We start from the raw sequence: 16,783 nt of genomic DNA on the forward strand, positions 1-16,783 counted from the left end.
CCACGGCGCATTTCTTCTCCTGCGCCACCCAGCGGTTGCCGCCCCAGGTCGTCATCCGTTTCGCCTCGCCGCACCGCTGGTAGCCGTACATCTGGCCTTTCCCCGGCGGAGGAAGCTCCCCCTCCCGGCCATCCTTCCGAGATGGCCGATGAACATATGGACCCAATGGACGATGACTGTCCGCCTACTGATAGCGGCGGCAGTGCTCACTCGAAGCCAGGCCCTAAGCGGCCTTCGAGGTGACCCCTTCTATCATCTTCCTTTTCTTACGATGGCACTTATTCACTGGAATATTTGCAGCATTCGCTTCAACCGAGAGGACTTGAAGTTGCTGCTCCGCTTGCACCGTCCGCTCGTCGTAGCCCTCCAGGAAACGAAGCTACGCCCATGCGATCAAATTGCCTTGGCACACTACACCTGTGTGCATTTTGACCTACCCCCTGTGGTAGGTATCCCAGCTCATGGAGGGGTTATGTTGCTGGTCCGGGATGACATTTACTACGATCCCATCACGTTGCACACCGGCCTGCAGGCAGTTGCCATCCGCATTACTCTCCCCGCTTTTACGTTTTCCTTTTGTACCGTTTACACTCCATCGTCATCTGCCGTTACCAGGGCAGACATGATGCAACTTATTGCTCAGCTACCTGCACCATTTTTGTTAACTGGAGACTTCAATGCCCACCATCCCCTTTGGGGCTCTCCAGCATCCTGCCCGAGGGGCTCCTTGTTAGCAGACCTTTTCAACCAGCTCAATCTTGTCTGCCTCAATACTGGCGCCCCTACTTTTCTTTTGGACACATCTCACACCTATTCCCATTTAGACCTCTCTATATGTACTCCCCAACTTGCACGCCGGTTTGAGTGGTATGCACTTTCTGATACATATTCGAGCGACCACTTCCCGTGTGTTATCCATCTCCTGCAGCATACCCCCTCTCCGTGCTCCTCTAATTGGACCATCTCCAAGGCAGACTGGGGGCTCTTCTCTTCCAGGGCGACCTTTCAGGATCAAACCTTCACAAGCTGCGATCGTCAGGTCGCACACCTCACGGAAGTCATTCTCGCTGCTGCTGAATATTCCATCCCTCACCCTACTTCTTCTCCACGTCGCGTACCGGTCCCCTGGTGGACCGCAGCATGTAGAGACGCTTTACGTGCTCGTCGACGTGCTTTACGCACATTTAAACGCCACCCTACAGTGGCGAATTGTATCAATTATAAACGATTACGTGCTCAGTGTCGTCGTATTATCAAAGAAAGCAAGAAAGCCAGCTGGGCTGCTTTCACAAGCACCTTCAACAGTTTTACTCCTTCTTCTGTTGTCTAGGGTAGCCTGCGCCGGCTATCTGGCACTAAGGTCCACTCACCAGTTTCTGGCTTGAAGGTCGCGAATGATGTCCTTGTGGCCCCTGAGGCTGTCTCCAATGCCTTCGGCCGCTTTTTCGCAGAGGTTTCGAGCTCCGCTCATTACCACCCTGCCTTCCTCCCCCGCAAACAGGCAGAGGAGGCTAGGCCACCTAACTTCCGCTCCTCGAATTGTGAAAGTTATAATGCCCCATTCACCATGCGGGAACTCGAAAATGCACTTGGCCGATCACGGTCCTCCGCTCCAGGGCCTGATTCTATTCATATTCAGATGCTGAAGAACCTTTCTCCTGCGGGTAAAGGTTTTCTTCTTCGTACATACAATCGCATCTGGATTGAGGGACATGTTCCCGCATGCTGGCGCGAGTCTATTGTTGTCCCGATTCCTAAGCCGGGGAAGGACAAGCACTTGCCTTCCAGTTATCGACCTATCTCGCTTACCAGCTGTGTCTGTAAAGTGATGGAGCGAATGGTTAACTCTCGATTGGTTTGGCTGCTCGAGTCTCGACGCCTACTTACCAATGTACAACGTGGATTTCGTAGGCGCCGCTCTGCTGTTGACCATCTGGTTACCTTGTCGACCTTCATTATGAATAACTTCTTGCGGAAGCGCCCGACCGCGGCTGTGTTCTTTGATTTGGAGAAGGCTTACGACACCTGTTGGAGGGCGGGCATTCTCCGCACCATGCATACACGGGGCCTTCGCGGTCGCCTCCCTCTTTTTATTCGTTCCATTTTAATGGATCGACAGTTCAGGGTACGTGTGGGTTCTGTCCTGTCCGACACCTTTCGCCAGGAGAATGGGGTGCCACAGGGCTCAGTTTTGAGCGTCGCTCTCTTCGCCATCGCGATCAATCCAATAATGGATTGCCTCCCAGCTGATGTATCAGGCTCCCTTTTCGTGGACGATTTTACCATCTATTGCAGCGCGCAGTGTACACGTGTCCTGGAGTGCTGTCTTCAGCGTTCTCTTGACCGTCTTTACTCCTGGAGTGTCGCCAATGGCTTCCGTTTTTCTGCCGAGAAGACGGTCTGTATTAACTTCTGGCGCTACAAAGAGTTTCTCCCACCGTCCTTACGACTCGGTCCCGTTGCTCTCCCAATCGTGGAGACAACCAAATATTTAGGCCTTACATTTGACAGGAAACTTAGCTGGTCTCCACATGTGTCATATTTGGCCGCCCGTTGTACCCGTTCTTTAAATGTCCTCCGTGTTTTCAGTGGTATGTCGTGGGGAGCGGATCGAACCGTCCTACTTCGTCTATATCGATCGATCGTCCGCTCCAAGCTGGATTATGGGAGCTTCGTATACTCCTCTGCACGGCCATCCATCTTACGCCGCCTCAACTCCATACAACATCGGGGTTTACGACTTGCGATCGGAGCATTTTATACTAGTCCCATAGAGAGTCTTCATGCTGATGCTGGCGATTTGCCACTCACCTACCGGCGCGATATACTGCTTTGTCGGTATGCCTGTCGGCTACTGTCAATGCCCAACCATCCGTCTTATCGTTCCTTTTTTGACGACTCTCTTGACCGTCAATACGGGTTGTATGTCTCTGCCCTGCTACCCCCTGGAGTTCGCTTTCATCGCCTCCTTCAACACCTTCATTTTTCACTCCCTGCAACCTTTCGAGTGGGCGAGAGCCACACGCCACCTTGGCTCCAGGCTCAGGTCCGCGTTCACCTTGACCTCAGCTCGCTCCCAAAAGAGGTCACCCCCGGTTCGGTCTACCACTCCCGTTTTTTGGAACTTCGTTCGAAGTTCATCAACATGACTTTCATTTATACAGATGGCTCTAAGACCAATGACGGGGTCGGGTGTTCCTTTATTGTCGGGGCACAAAGTTTCAAATACCGGCTCCATGGCCATTGTTCGGTCTTCACAGCTGAGCTCTTTGCCCTCTACCAGGCTGTTCTTTACATCTGCCGCCACCGACATTCTGCTTATGTCATCTGCTCAGATTCCCTGAGTGCCATCCAGAGCCTCAGTGATCCGTACCCGGTTCACCCTTTCGTACACCGGATCCAACGCTCTCTTCAGCAGCTGGTGGACGTCGGTTCTCCGGTTAGCTTTATGTGGGTTCCTGGCCATGTCGGTATCCCTGGGAACGAAGCTGCAGATGCTGCGGCCAAGGCTGCGGTCCTCCAGCCTCGGACAGCTTCTTGTTGTGTCCCTTCGTCCGATTTTAGCAGGGTCATTTGTCGGCGCATTTTATCGCTGTGGCATGCCGATTGGGCTGCACTTACCGACAACAAGCTTCGGGCCTTAAAACCTCTTCCCGTGGCTTGGACGTCCTCCTCACGCCCTTCTCGGCGGGAGGAGGTCGTTTTAGCCCGGTTAAGAATTGGACACTGCTGGTTCAGCCATCGCCATCTGCTGACGGCTGCGTCGGCGCCGTTATGCCCCTGTGGGCACTTGCTGACGGTTAGACACATTTTAATGTCCTGTCCAGATCTTAACACACTGCGCCTAGGTCTTAACCTGCCACATACTTTCAATGCCATTTTAGCGGATGACCCACGAGCAGCTGCTCGTGTTCTTCGTTTTATCAATTTGACAAACCTCGCTAAGGACATTTGATGATGCTGTTTTTTAATCCTATGCCTGTCAGTCTGTCTTTTATCGTGTTTTCCCTTTTAGTTGTTGTTGTCAACTTGTGCCTCGTGGTGCATTCTTAGAGTAGTCAGGGCGCTAATGACCATTGAAGTTGTGCGCCCTAAAACCACAAAAAAAAAAAAAAAAAAAAAAAAAACAATTGCAAATACATTTAATGTGTTCATTGACTCAAGCTTCATTACTCCAGTTGACCTTAGGTAAATAGAATAACATCTTCCTAAACATAAGCTGTTAAAAAGTGCACCTCTTGTTCAACTTTTCAATGTGTCGATTCTGGTTTAGGTAGTCACCTTGCTGCGCACACAGAAATTTTAAACATTTTCGTAAACATGGAACAATTCTATCGAGGAGGGATTTAAGAATACATTGACTTTATAGTGGAATCTGCTGAAATGATAATGAAAATGTCTTGCAGAATTATGATGTTATTGGCTAGCATTCAGACCATTCTAGGGCATATAAATGATACTGAATCTCCAACATTTTTTGGCTGTAACAGGATCATCACGCTCCATGGAGGAAGCACTGGCAGAGCAGGAGGAGCTTCGAGCACAAGTCAGTGCAATTCAGCGCGCACTCCACACGAAACAGGAGTCACTGAGAAGGCATTCAGAGAGAGTCAACCAGCTGAGGGAACGCAAAAATGTACTTATGGAAAAGAAATTGAAGGTTTGTTCTTCGGCCATTGAACTTTACTCACACATCTAAAATGTGCATCTTCTCTTAGAGTCTAGTAGGTGTATGCATTATGAGGGTAACTTCAAAGTTCTACGCCCTATAAGATATAACTGAAGAAAATAATTTATTTTGCAAAATAACTTTACAGGCCTTCAATATAATCTCAATTCTTGCTTGTGACAGCTTCTGAACATTAGCAACTTCTGTATTCCGGATAAGACACCTTTGTTGTTGAGCTGTTTGGTAACTTGGCTGACCTCTCCGAAAGCTTCATCAGTTGTATCAAAACATTTTCCGTGGAGTTGTTCCTTCGATTTGGTAAAAAAAGCGAAGTCTGATGGGCTCATATCACGACTGAATCATGGGTGGGAAGTATTTCCCATCTGTATTTCTCAAACGTTTCTGCCACCGATGTTGCAAAATGGTGTCTTGCATTATCACGCAAAATGAGGACACCAGCTGCAAGCATGTCAGGCCTTGTTTGACAAATTTTCAGGTGCAAAACATGTTGCAGAAACAGCTCGTAGTACGCACCTGTTACAAGCGTCCCCTGGGGCACTCTGTTTGTAGCTATGAATCCATTCACATAATACACAAAGATCATCATCATTTTCACCCTTAATTCTTGGCAGCAGAATTTTTCGAGTGTCAAGAATTGAAACTTTTCCATTGTGATGACTGAGACTTAAGTTCTGGCTCAAAATCTCATAACCAGGTTTGATCAGCTGCAACAATCCTGATTGGAAACTGTTTTCTTTCTGTTCCATAATTGAAACAGTTCTCCTGCAATTCTTTTTTCAACCTACTTCCTGCTCTTCACTCATATCATGCTGAACCAATCTGACAGTAACTTTGCCGTCTTCATCTTCTCAGTCATGAGTCTGTAAACTAAAATGACAGACATTCAGGCCTCGCATGAAATTTCACCGTAAGTTTTTTGTTGGCCCTCTCTCAAAATATAATTAACAATCACTTGAGAGGTATAGTGTGTTGCAGTTGATGGCCTTCCACTAATTGGTTTCTCCTCAGTGCTTACCCGACCTTAACAGAAAAGAGCAGACCACTGTGGTACTTTGCTTTGACCCACCACACTATTCCCACACACCTCTCTCAAAGCATTGTACATTTATGTTGGTTCTTTCCACTTAGGGATACAGTTTTGATGTAGGAATACTGGTCACTATTTCTAATCTGACCTGACTCTGTTTCAACTTCCATTTTAAAACTGAATTACTCAAAACACAACCACGTAAGCTAGTAAACACATGTACGACTGTCACACACAAAATCTCACTTACAACTGACGCTTTTTCAACTTGATCACACCACCTTTAACGGTTGTGCATGAACAGTGTGCCGAACTTTTGAATCGACCTTCATAAATAGCACTCTCTACTGTATACGGGCTGCTTTTCATTTTAGTTTATAAAATTAGGCCATGTTGGTGCTGTATCCTTATGTTGTATAGTTCTGCATCTTTCAAAATAGTACTGCTGTGAAGAAGGCACTGGACTCGTGTTCTGAAGGAGCAAGGTACAAATAACCCTCTGGTGTTGGCATGATTTCCCTGTATTTAATGACCTCCACATTGTCAAGATACTAGTCTTTAATCTCACTTATCTACAGTGTATCAGAAAATGATTTTATGAAGTTGCAAACAAATGATGACTTACAACTTCAAGAATTGATGTTGATATCCACATTCAGACACTGACGGGGCAAAAAGATCGCAACACCAAGAATGAGTAGCGCAATGTAAACAAAAGTAGGTAGACATGTTTCTACATCTGAAAGATGATGTCTATTCAAATTTCACGTCAGTCACATAAGAGTGGCACTAGTAGCACCACTATGAGAATGCAAATCAGTTTTGCTTTAAATACATGATGTGTAACTGTAGTGAACATTAATTACTTTTGACATTGGACATGGTGAGTTAAGATTAGTCCATAATGTCTTTAAGGCCTCACTGTGTTTGTGTAATAGGGCTACTAGGAGCTGGATATTCCTTGTGTGATATTGCAGAAAGACTTGGCAGGAATGTAGCCACTGTACATGATTGCTGGCAGCGGTGGTTACGAGAATGTGTGGGCGCAAGGTGGCCAGGCTCTGAATGACCACATGGCAGTACCAAGGGGGGAGACCATCATGTTCAGTGTATGGCTCTGTTGTATCATACTGCATCTGCAGCAGCAAGTGACGCAATGAACTGTTACAAATCGGTTACTTCAAGGACAGCTCAGAGTCAAATGCACTGCAATGTGCTCTCCACTGATCCCAAGCCACCACCATATGTGACTTCAGTGGCGTCAAGCAAGAGCTCATCGGAGGGCAAAGTGGAGGTCTGTTGTGTTTTCTGATGAAATCTGGTTCTGCCTTGATGCTAGTGATAGGCATATGTTGGACAAGGAAGAGGCCAGTTGAGGACATGCACCCAACATACCTGCATGTGAGACACACTTGACCTACAGCTTAAGTTATGGTCTGAGGTGTAATTACGTATGACAGTAGGAGCACTCTCGTGGTTATCCCATGCATCTTGAATGCAAAATTGTATGTCATTCTGGTGGTTCGACCTGTTGTCCTGCCATTTGTGAACAGCATTCCATGGATTGTTTTCCAACAGGATAACACTCACCTCTATACCGCTGTTGTAATCCAACATACTCAACAGAGTGTCGACGTCTTGCCTTGGCCTGTTCAATTCCCAGATCTTTCTCCATTCGAGCACATTTGGGACATCATTGAATGATAACTCCAGCGACGTCCACAAACAGCATTAACCATCCCTGTATTGACCGACCAAGTGCAATAGGCATATAACTCCACCCCAAAAACTTATATGCAGTACCTGTACAACACAATGCATGCACATCTGCATGCTTGCATTCAACATTTTGGCAGTTACATCAGTTATTAATGTACCAGCATTTCACATATGCAACAGCTTATCTTGCGCTTACATTTATTTGTGATCTTGAAACATTAATAACCTAAGTATGTTACCTAGAAAAAGGTATTCCTGAAATTTCTTCATTCTACATTAATATATGTAGGTTGCCACTCTCCATAAAGGTGATACGCCGAGCCGCAGACAGGCACAATGGAAAGGCACCTCATTTTTAGCTTCCGGCCAAGGCATTCTTCAGCAAAGAAAAAAAACACAAACACACACACACATTCACACAAGCAAGCATATCTCACGTATACATGACCACAATCTCCGACACATCAGACCAGAATGCATTCTGGTCCAAAGTGCCAGAGAAGGCATTCGCGAGCTCGCGCGCTTGCTCGTGTGTGTGTGTGTGTGTGTGTGTGTGTGTGTGTGTGTGTGTGTGTTGGTCATATGTCCCATCAGATTAGGGAAGGATAGGGAAGGGAATCGACCATGCCCTTTTGAAGGAACCACCCTGGCATTTGCCAGAGGTGATTTAGGCAAACCACAGAAATCATGGGTTTGAACCATTGTCCTCCCCAATGCTAACCCACTGTGTTATCTGTTGCGCCACCTCTCTCAGTCATCGTGAGTGGCAACTTAGTTTTTTCCTTACTCTCTTGAAACTGCATCTTTGAGGTTTTGGGCGTCCAGATGAATAACCAACTGAAATCACACAAATGTTCTGTGAATATTGTAAGAAAAGAGTGCTGTACTTTTTTTCTTGTACATAACACATTTTGTAAAATGTGCACTGGAAGAACATTTAGTCCTTTCTGAAAGTGTTAGGCAGAAAGTGTAATGGGGGGGGGGGGGGGGGGGGGAGCAAACAAAATCATATAAAAATTCACAGGCAACCCTCTCTCTCTCTCTCTCTCTCTCTCTCTTTGCACCACTGAACACAATAACATCGTTGGTTGGCATGAGCTTCATAGCAGACTTTACAGATCCTTGTTGAAATCACTTATCAGGTGGTATAGGTTAGGGTACCAGGTGTAACTTGCAGCTATTTGTCTTGGTGATTCTTCGGTATCAAATACTGAACAACAAAAAGTTTTTAGAATTCCTTGTGATTCACTAGAGCATTAACAAGAGCAATGATTTCAAAAGGGTGCAGTAGACTAGCAGTTAATTTATTTGAGTGGAATACTGGAGCTTATGGTTTTGAATACCATAGAGCGCATTCTACTCTTCCTCCCACACTCACCCTCTCCGAAATGACAAATACCATTTATAATTCAGTTAATTTATAAACATTTAAGTTTCATTCATTTCTAATCTTTTGCCACATCACCTAAATCATTGTACTGTTTTAACTTTCTTTAGTCTCATGTTGTTTGTTGTTGTGGTCTTCAGTCCTGAGACTGGTTTGATGCAGCTCTCCATGCTACCCTATCCTGTGCAAGCTTCTTCATCTCCCAGTACTTACTGCAACCTACATCCTTCTGAATCTGCTTAGTGTATTCATCTCTTGGTCTCCCTCTACGATTTTTACCCTCCACACTGCCCTCCAATGCTAAATTTGTGATCCCTTGATGCCTCAGAAGATGTCCTACTAACCGGTCCCTTCTTTTCGCCAAGTTGTGCCACAAACTCCTCTTTTCCCCAATACTATTCAATACCTCCTCATTAGTTATGTAATCTACCTATCTAATTTTCAGCGTTCTTCTGTAGCACCACATTTCGAAAGCTTCTATTCACTTCTTGTCCAAACTATTTATCGTCCATGTTTCACTTCCATACATGGCTACACTCCATACAAATACTTTCAGAAACGACTTCCTGACACTTAAATCTATACTCGATGTTAACAAATTCCTCTTCTTCAGAAACGCTTTCCTTGCCATTGCGTCTACTTTTTATATCTTCTCTACTTCGACCATCATCAATTATTTCGCTCCCCAAAAAGGAAAACTCCTTTACTACTTTAAGTGTCTCATTTCCTAATCTAATTCTCTTAGTATCACCCAACTTAATTTGACTACATTCCATTATCCTCATTTTGCTTTTGTTGATGTTCATCTTATATCCTCCTTTCAAGACATTGTCCATTCCGTTCAACTGCTCTTCCAAGTCCTTTGCTGTCTCTGATATAATTACAATGTCGTCGGCGAATCTCAAAGTTTTTATTTTTCCTCCATGGATTTTAATACCTACTCCGAATTTTTCTTTTGTTTCCTTCACTGCTTGCTCAATATACAGATTGAATAACATCGGGGAGAGGCTACAACCCTGTCTCACTCCCTTCCCAACCACTGCTTTCCTTTCATGTCCTTCGACTCTTATAACTGCCATATGGTTTCTGTACAGATTGTAAATAGCCTTTCGCTCCCTGTATTTTACCCCTGGCACCTTCAGAATTTGAAAGAGTGTGTTCCAGTCAACATTGTCAAAAGCTTTCTCTAAGTCTACAAATGCTAGAAACATAGGTTTGCCTTTCCTTAATCTAGCTTCTAAGATAAGTCGTAAGGTCAGTATTGCCTCACGTGTTCCAATATTTCTATGGAATCCAAACTGATCTTCCCCGAGGTCGGCTTCTACCAGTTTTTCCATTCATCTCTAAAGAATTCGCGTTAGTATTTTGCATCCGTGACTTATTAAACTGATTGTTCGATAATTTTCACACCTGTCAGCACCTGCTTTCTTTGGGATTGGAATCATATTCTTCTTGAAGTCTGAGGGTATTTCGCCTGTCTCATACATCTTACTCACCAGATGGTAGAGTTTTGTCAAGACTGGCTCTCCCAAGGCCGTCAGTAGTTCTAATGGAATGTTGTCTACTTCCGGGGCCTTGTTTTGACTCAAGTCTTTCAGTGCTCTGTCACTCTTCATGCAGTATCGTATCTTCCATTTCGTCTTCATCTGCATCCCCTTCCATTTCCATAATATTGTCCTCAAGTACATCGCCCTTGTATAGACCCTCTATATACTCCCACCTTTCTGCTTTCCCTTCTTTGCTTAGAACTGGGTTTCCATCTGAGCTCTTAATATTCATACACGTGGTTTTCTTTTCTCCAAAGATCTCTTTAATTTTCCTGTAGGCAGTATCTATCTTACCCCTAGTGAGATAAGCCTCTACATCCTTAAATTTTTCCCCTAGCCATCCCTGCTTAGCCATTTTGCACTTCCTGTTGATCTCATTTTTGAGATGTTTGTATTCCTTTTTGCCTGCTTCATTTACTGCATTTTTATATTTTCTCCTTTCATCAATTAAATTCAATATTTCTTCTGTTACCCAAGGATTTCTGCTAGCCCTCATCTTTTTACCTACGTGGTCCTCTACTGCCTTCACTACTTCATCCCCCAGAGATACCCATTCTTCTTCTACTGTATTTCTTTCCCCCATTCCTCTCAGTTGTTCCCTTATGCTCTCCCTGAAACTCTGTACAAACTCTGGTTCTTTCAGTTTATCCAGGTCCCATCTCCTTAAATTCCCATCTTTTTGCAGTTTCTTCAGTTTTAATCTACAGTTCATAACCAATAGATTGTGGTCAGAGTCCACATCTGCCCCTGGAAATGTCTTACAATTTAAAACCTGGTTCCTAAATCTCTGTCTTACCGTTAGTCTAATACTTAATGCCTTTTATTTTGCATTTGGAATCTTTGTCCATACGATTTTAAATATTCTTGCATATTTACTTTGATTTAGCTTCGTCCTTATCATGTTTTGTTATTGATATTTACATTATTGTTGTTGTATCAGTTACTCATTGAATTTTTTTATGAAACTGTCTTTGATGTAAATCTTTATCTGCATTATTTTCTCCAGGGTGTGGACAGAATTTAACTACCATAAAAAATATACATCTTGTAATGAAAAAGCTTTTTTGAAACCATTGCATAACCAGTATAAATAGTATTTTCATATTTTGTTTTCTAACCAATAGATTGGTGTTTTCAAATGTTTAATATTACAATGAAAAATAAAAATATGTAAAATCACTAGGACAAAGATTCCATATGGAAAAAGAACAAAATGGTTAGGAAGAAAGAGAGCAAATAAGGATGTTGATATGATGATTAAATTGGTGCAGCAAAGGATTAGAAATGAAAAAAAATGTATTTAAATCAAGAAACTGAATGAAAATAATGATCAGTCATTTCTATAAAGACGTGAAAAATAGTAATTGCACTGATTAGATTCAAACCTACAATCTTCAGCAGTCTATTCAAATAACTGAATGCTAAACTATGACCTCATTTTAAAATTGCTGCTATTTTTGTGGCTCTGGTGGATCACAGATAATTCTGAAATTTTTTTTTTTTTTTTTTTTTTTTTTTTTTTTTTTTTTTTTTTTTTTTTTTGATTAACTGTAAATGAAGGCCCACAATGGTAAATGTTTGCAGGATGTGATACTTGGGAGCCAATCCTGCACCACCATATAAGTGGTTCCATAAAGTTGAACCTACCAAATTTTTTGCTTAAACTTTCTAAACAGTATAAATGTAGATACTAATAGTATGTTGTCCTCAACTTGCGGAATGCCACAGCTTTCTACAGTGAAGTATCTAGTCACCACATATCACTAGTTAAAACCACATTTCATATTTTTTCTTCATTGTTATTTGTCACACACCCCTGACTCAAGGAATAAAAGCAAGTGTAATTAGTAGCACAGTATATTTTAAAATCATATTCACACTCTACATAACCAGCAAATCATTGCTTGCTTATGCAATATGTTGTATCATTGACAACATTACACTTGTTCAAATGTAATTTCTTACTTCGTGACAGAATAAAAGTTTCAATAACAGCAACAATAATAAAGTTGCTTGAAATTTGCATCCACAGTCAAAAAGAATAACATGTTAATGATTCTTGAGCCTTCCTTCAATACTAATAACATAGAAACATGAAAATCTGTGCCTTCACTAAAAAAAAGTGGAGACGGTGGGAGATCGAGAGCAGCATCTCAATTAGATCACAAATGAATTCATTGGGAGAATTTCACATCACGATTAGATTTTATTTGAAGCTAAACAAGGTGATGATGTTTTTATATTATTTTTAGGCCTGGTTTTCAATGACTGGTGGAGAGCGATTAAAAAGTTACACTTTGTTTTGTGCTTTTTAAATTCTCATGAAATATTGGAAACATTGGCTCCAATTGGCAAAAAGAAGTGTGTTCTATTTGTACCATTGCTTTCTCATGCATCTGCAATCATAGTATCCAAAATTGTCAAATTCTGCAGTAAAAGGAGTCCCTCATGATTTGAGGCTGAGTCTGCTTTGATTTCTAATTTACATAAATTCCAGTGACTAAGAGACTGTTCAAAAATTAATGTTTGCAGATGAAATAAGTATTCTAATCAAGGACCCAAACTCAGTAATACCAGACACAGGCCAAGCAATAAGTGAACAGGCCTACAACTGACTGACAATAGACTTTTTAAATCTTAATCTCACAGACACACCTTCAAAAAGATAAAACTGGTCTGCTGCTGCCAAAACAGGAATCATCTCTTGTATATTTCACCGATTCCGTTTCCCTTTACTTTCACCAGAGAGCCATTTTCTGCATCTTTCAAATAACTTCATGTGGAAGAAACTTTGGTTTTAATGGCGTAAACAGTAGTTAAAACCATGGCCTGCTACAAATGTGTCATTTCTGGTCCATTACAGATTTGACTGCATGGTACAAAACTGATACCTAAATATTGGAGATACGTTGGTCAACTTAAGAGAAAAATAATGTGGCAATGTTTTGAAAATTCATAAATACTGACAGTCTCATTTGTTTTTCAGCTCGAAAGTGGACAGCAGAAACGTCGACAACTGGAGGAACGTTTGCAGGAGTTGCAAAGTATGCATGTGATGATACAGTCAGAAATTGAGGTGCTCGAGACCCGACTTCAAGAAGCTAGAGAGACACTTGATTCTGCAGTGCAGTCAAAAAATATTAGAGTTACAGAAAATCGAAAAAATGTAGATCAGGGACAAAATAAGGTAAATATCATATTTGTACTGCTGTTCTGCGCTTCAACTGTTCTGAAGATTGTGTAATGATTGTGTTGGCAATAGCTTACGAATGGGAATTAGGGGGGAAGGGGATATAGAAGTATTATTTTTTAATATACGGTGTAGTTTGAGATTCCTGTTTCTGTAAGATGTATTATTAAGCCATTTGCACAAGTAATTTATTGTAGAATTGTGTATCACTAAGTGGTAATTGGTACAAAAAAATGGAAAATTCTAGATGTAATCTATACTTGTTTTTAAAGATTGTGTTACTGGGACAGTTCCCATAATCATAAGCATTTTGACCAAACTATGCCACTGAATAATACAATCAACCATGCTGCCTGACGTGTGAGATAGCCATGCACAGTGCGTTACTAGGTACAGTGGTGATACTAAATTATGGCAGTCAGTCGCAGCATAAACAAGTAACAACATGGGCTGCACTGCACGACTGGAGAGGAAAGAAGTGGGGCAGGGGAACAAACCCCGCCTCTCTCAGGATCTGCAGCCTGTGTCCATATTCTGTGCTCCTGCAGAAGCAGAACTTTCGTAATGATCATAGGGACTGCCAGTCCCTTCTGGTGTTGCGAGAGTTGTACTCAAATCCCATGAAGACAAAGATTAATCTCTTCACCGATTGCAAAATAAAAAAATCAGCAGTGCACAACACAAGGCATTTGCTAATGGCTACAATGCAATTGTTAGCTAAAGTTTTCAGAGTTGGTAGTTCAGGTCTGATCTCTGCCGATGTCTTAAGCAATCATAGATCTAAACATCCTCCTCCGCAAACTGCCAGTATGAAGTGTCAGCGAAATACTTGCTGAAAATGGCTTGTTAATCAAAATCTACTGATTGTGCATTTCAGTAAAATTTTATAGCCAGAAGTTGCCAGGGATTTATTGTCAACAATTGCTGCAGACTCATATGTCAAGGAATGCTTCAAAATAATGTAATGAAACAGTAGGCATAGCTCCACACTTCTACATTTTAATATATTTTTGTGTTAATCATAAGGTATATTGTAGCAAAATGTGTTTTATTGCTGTTTATACAGTAATCTTGGCCTGCATTTACGTGCCATGTCTGTTAGGTGTAACCATGTTAAAAGACAAAAAATATGGGAAGAGAGAGGAAAGGGGGAGGGGGAGGCAGTGTTCACAAGTTTGGTTCAATAAAAGGAACAAAAAAATGTATCATGTAATGCGATATAGTATTTCTTAATTATCCCATTCTGAAGAACTAACTTTATCAGCAAACTCAGTATTGGAACTGTCATTTGAACCAATGACAGTGCTTTTTGCAAAATTTTGTCGGCTGCATTCAAACAGAGGGTTGTCTTCATGCAAGTTTTCAGCATGGCAAAACTACTTAATCCACCTTTCCATAACAATATTCTTGATAGCTTCATCATGTAGATTCTGCACGTATGTTGTCTTCTGTGGCATCTTAGACAGCATTGCTGATACCAAAACATATTTTTATCATCAACTTGAAGAGATTGACTACGCTATGTCAGTATTGTTTGTAGACAAAATGGTGTCTCATACTTGCCAGATAGCCATGTGGCGAATAACATGTACTCCACTTGTGTGGGTAACTGTCATTTGTAGGCTCCTTTCAAAAATTCACCAAATGCTCTCCATTTTTTCGTCAGTAATGTCAGGCTGATCTTGACTCTTCACTTTGCACGGACATCCTGTCTCTTCCAGATTGGAAATTCCAGTATCATCGGTTTGCACTATAGGTGGAACAATCCCAAAACAGTAATGAAAAACACAGTGCATCACATTACTGACGCATGCTTGTTTAACTACAGGTAAAAAGGTGCTTCTGAATAGTGCCATTGTGCTTCAGACAGGTTTGAGCATGGCCAAGACACATTTCAGTCATGGAATGTCCATTGTTGCTTATAATTGGGCCATAGAACAGTTGTAATAACATAGAAAAAAACTTAAAGGTTTCATGAGTATTTTGCTTTTGAAAATATAGCTGGAAAACACTTCCTGAAATTCTGAAGGTAATAGGGCTAAAATATGAAAAACAAGAGGTTATCCATAACTTATACAGAAACAAGACTGCAGTTATATGAGTTGAAGGATACAAAAGGAAAGTAATAGTTGGGAATGGAGTGAGACAGGGTTGTGGCCTGTCCTCGATGTTATTCTGTCCGTATGTTCAGAAAACAACAATGGAATCCAAGAAGAAATTATGAGAGTTATTTAATGTTAAGGGAGAAGAAATTAAAACTTTGATATTTGATAATGACATTGTAATTTATCAGTGATAGCAAAGGGCTTGCAATCTAGGTGGGCAAAAAAAGGATAGTGTCTTGAAAAAAATTGTTAGATGATCAACAACAAAAGTAAATCAATAATAATAGAATGTAGTCAAATTAAATCAGGCTTTGCTGAGAGTATTAGATCAGGAAATGATACACTAAAAATAGATGATGAGTTATGCTACGGGGATAGCTTGAAGAATTCGCAGAATAACCACAAAATGTTGGAGCTCGCACAGTGAGGTTCCCACATAATAATAAATCATCTTTTATGATAAAAAATGTGACAGATCAGAGCTTAGAATAGAAATCTCTTGTGTGGATGCCTCTCTGTTGTTCCCATGTAGCGATTTGTGAAGATGAAAAAGGCCAAGAATCAAGTGTTGATGAAGTACTTCATAAAGGAAGGTATGAAAGCAAAGGAAATTAATGCTGATTTTAGCTCCTTCACATTCAACTGTTGGCTAGAGGACAAGCGAGTTTAAATTTAGTCAAGGCAGCTTTGATGATGATCTGTATAATGACTGGCCAAGGTGTCTCAGAAATTATTGCAAAAGTGCATAGAATGGTCACGGAAGATCATTAACTGAAAATCCAAGAAATAGCTGAAGCTTGGGATGTCATCTGAACTGGCATATCAGATTTTAACAGTGGAATCGGTTCTCGGTTGCTGTAGTTGGTTCAGGTTAGCATAGCATTGTTCCATAATTGTTTGATCAGTGGAAGGATAATCTACAGCACAATAACTTTTGCATCCCAGAACACTGAAGCCACGACCTTTCTGGCTGACCGTATGGTCATTGTTTTCATTGGTGATGGTGAATCAACATTTTTCCACTGCTTTGGCTGCTGTTTTGTTTCTGTGGAATAGTAGTGGACCCAAATTCCATCAGTAGTCACACACTGGCTCAAAAAGCCTTGTTGGTTGTTTTG

At 41.8% G+C, this 16,783-nt stretch overlaps 1 protein-coding gene across 1 annotated transcript in view; it reads left to right on the top strand.

The window, feature by feature from the left end:
* The window catches only part of LOC126100446 (DNA repair protein RAD50), a 270,875-nt gene that overhangs the window by 186,700 nt on the left and 67,392 nt on the right, over positions 1–16,783 (top strand). Inside the window, exons 18-19 of the mRNA XM_049911053.1 lie at positions 4,491–4,660; positions 13,357–13,557. Coding sequence (XP_049767010.1) covers positions 4,491–4,660; positions 13,357–13,557 — 371 coding nt within the window. The remainder of the gene's footprint in view (positions 1–4,490; positions 4,661–13,356; positions 13,558–16,783) is intronic.

This window comes from Schistocerca cancellata, chromosome 9 (assembly GCF_023864275.1).
Source record: "Schistocerca cancellata isolate TAMUIC-IGC-003103 chromosome 9, iqSchCanc2.1, whole genome shotgun sequence".
Taxonomy (NCBI): domain Eukaryota; kingdom Metazoa; phylum Arthropoda; class Insecta; order Orthoptera; family Acrididae; genus Schistocerca; species Schistocerca cancellata.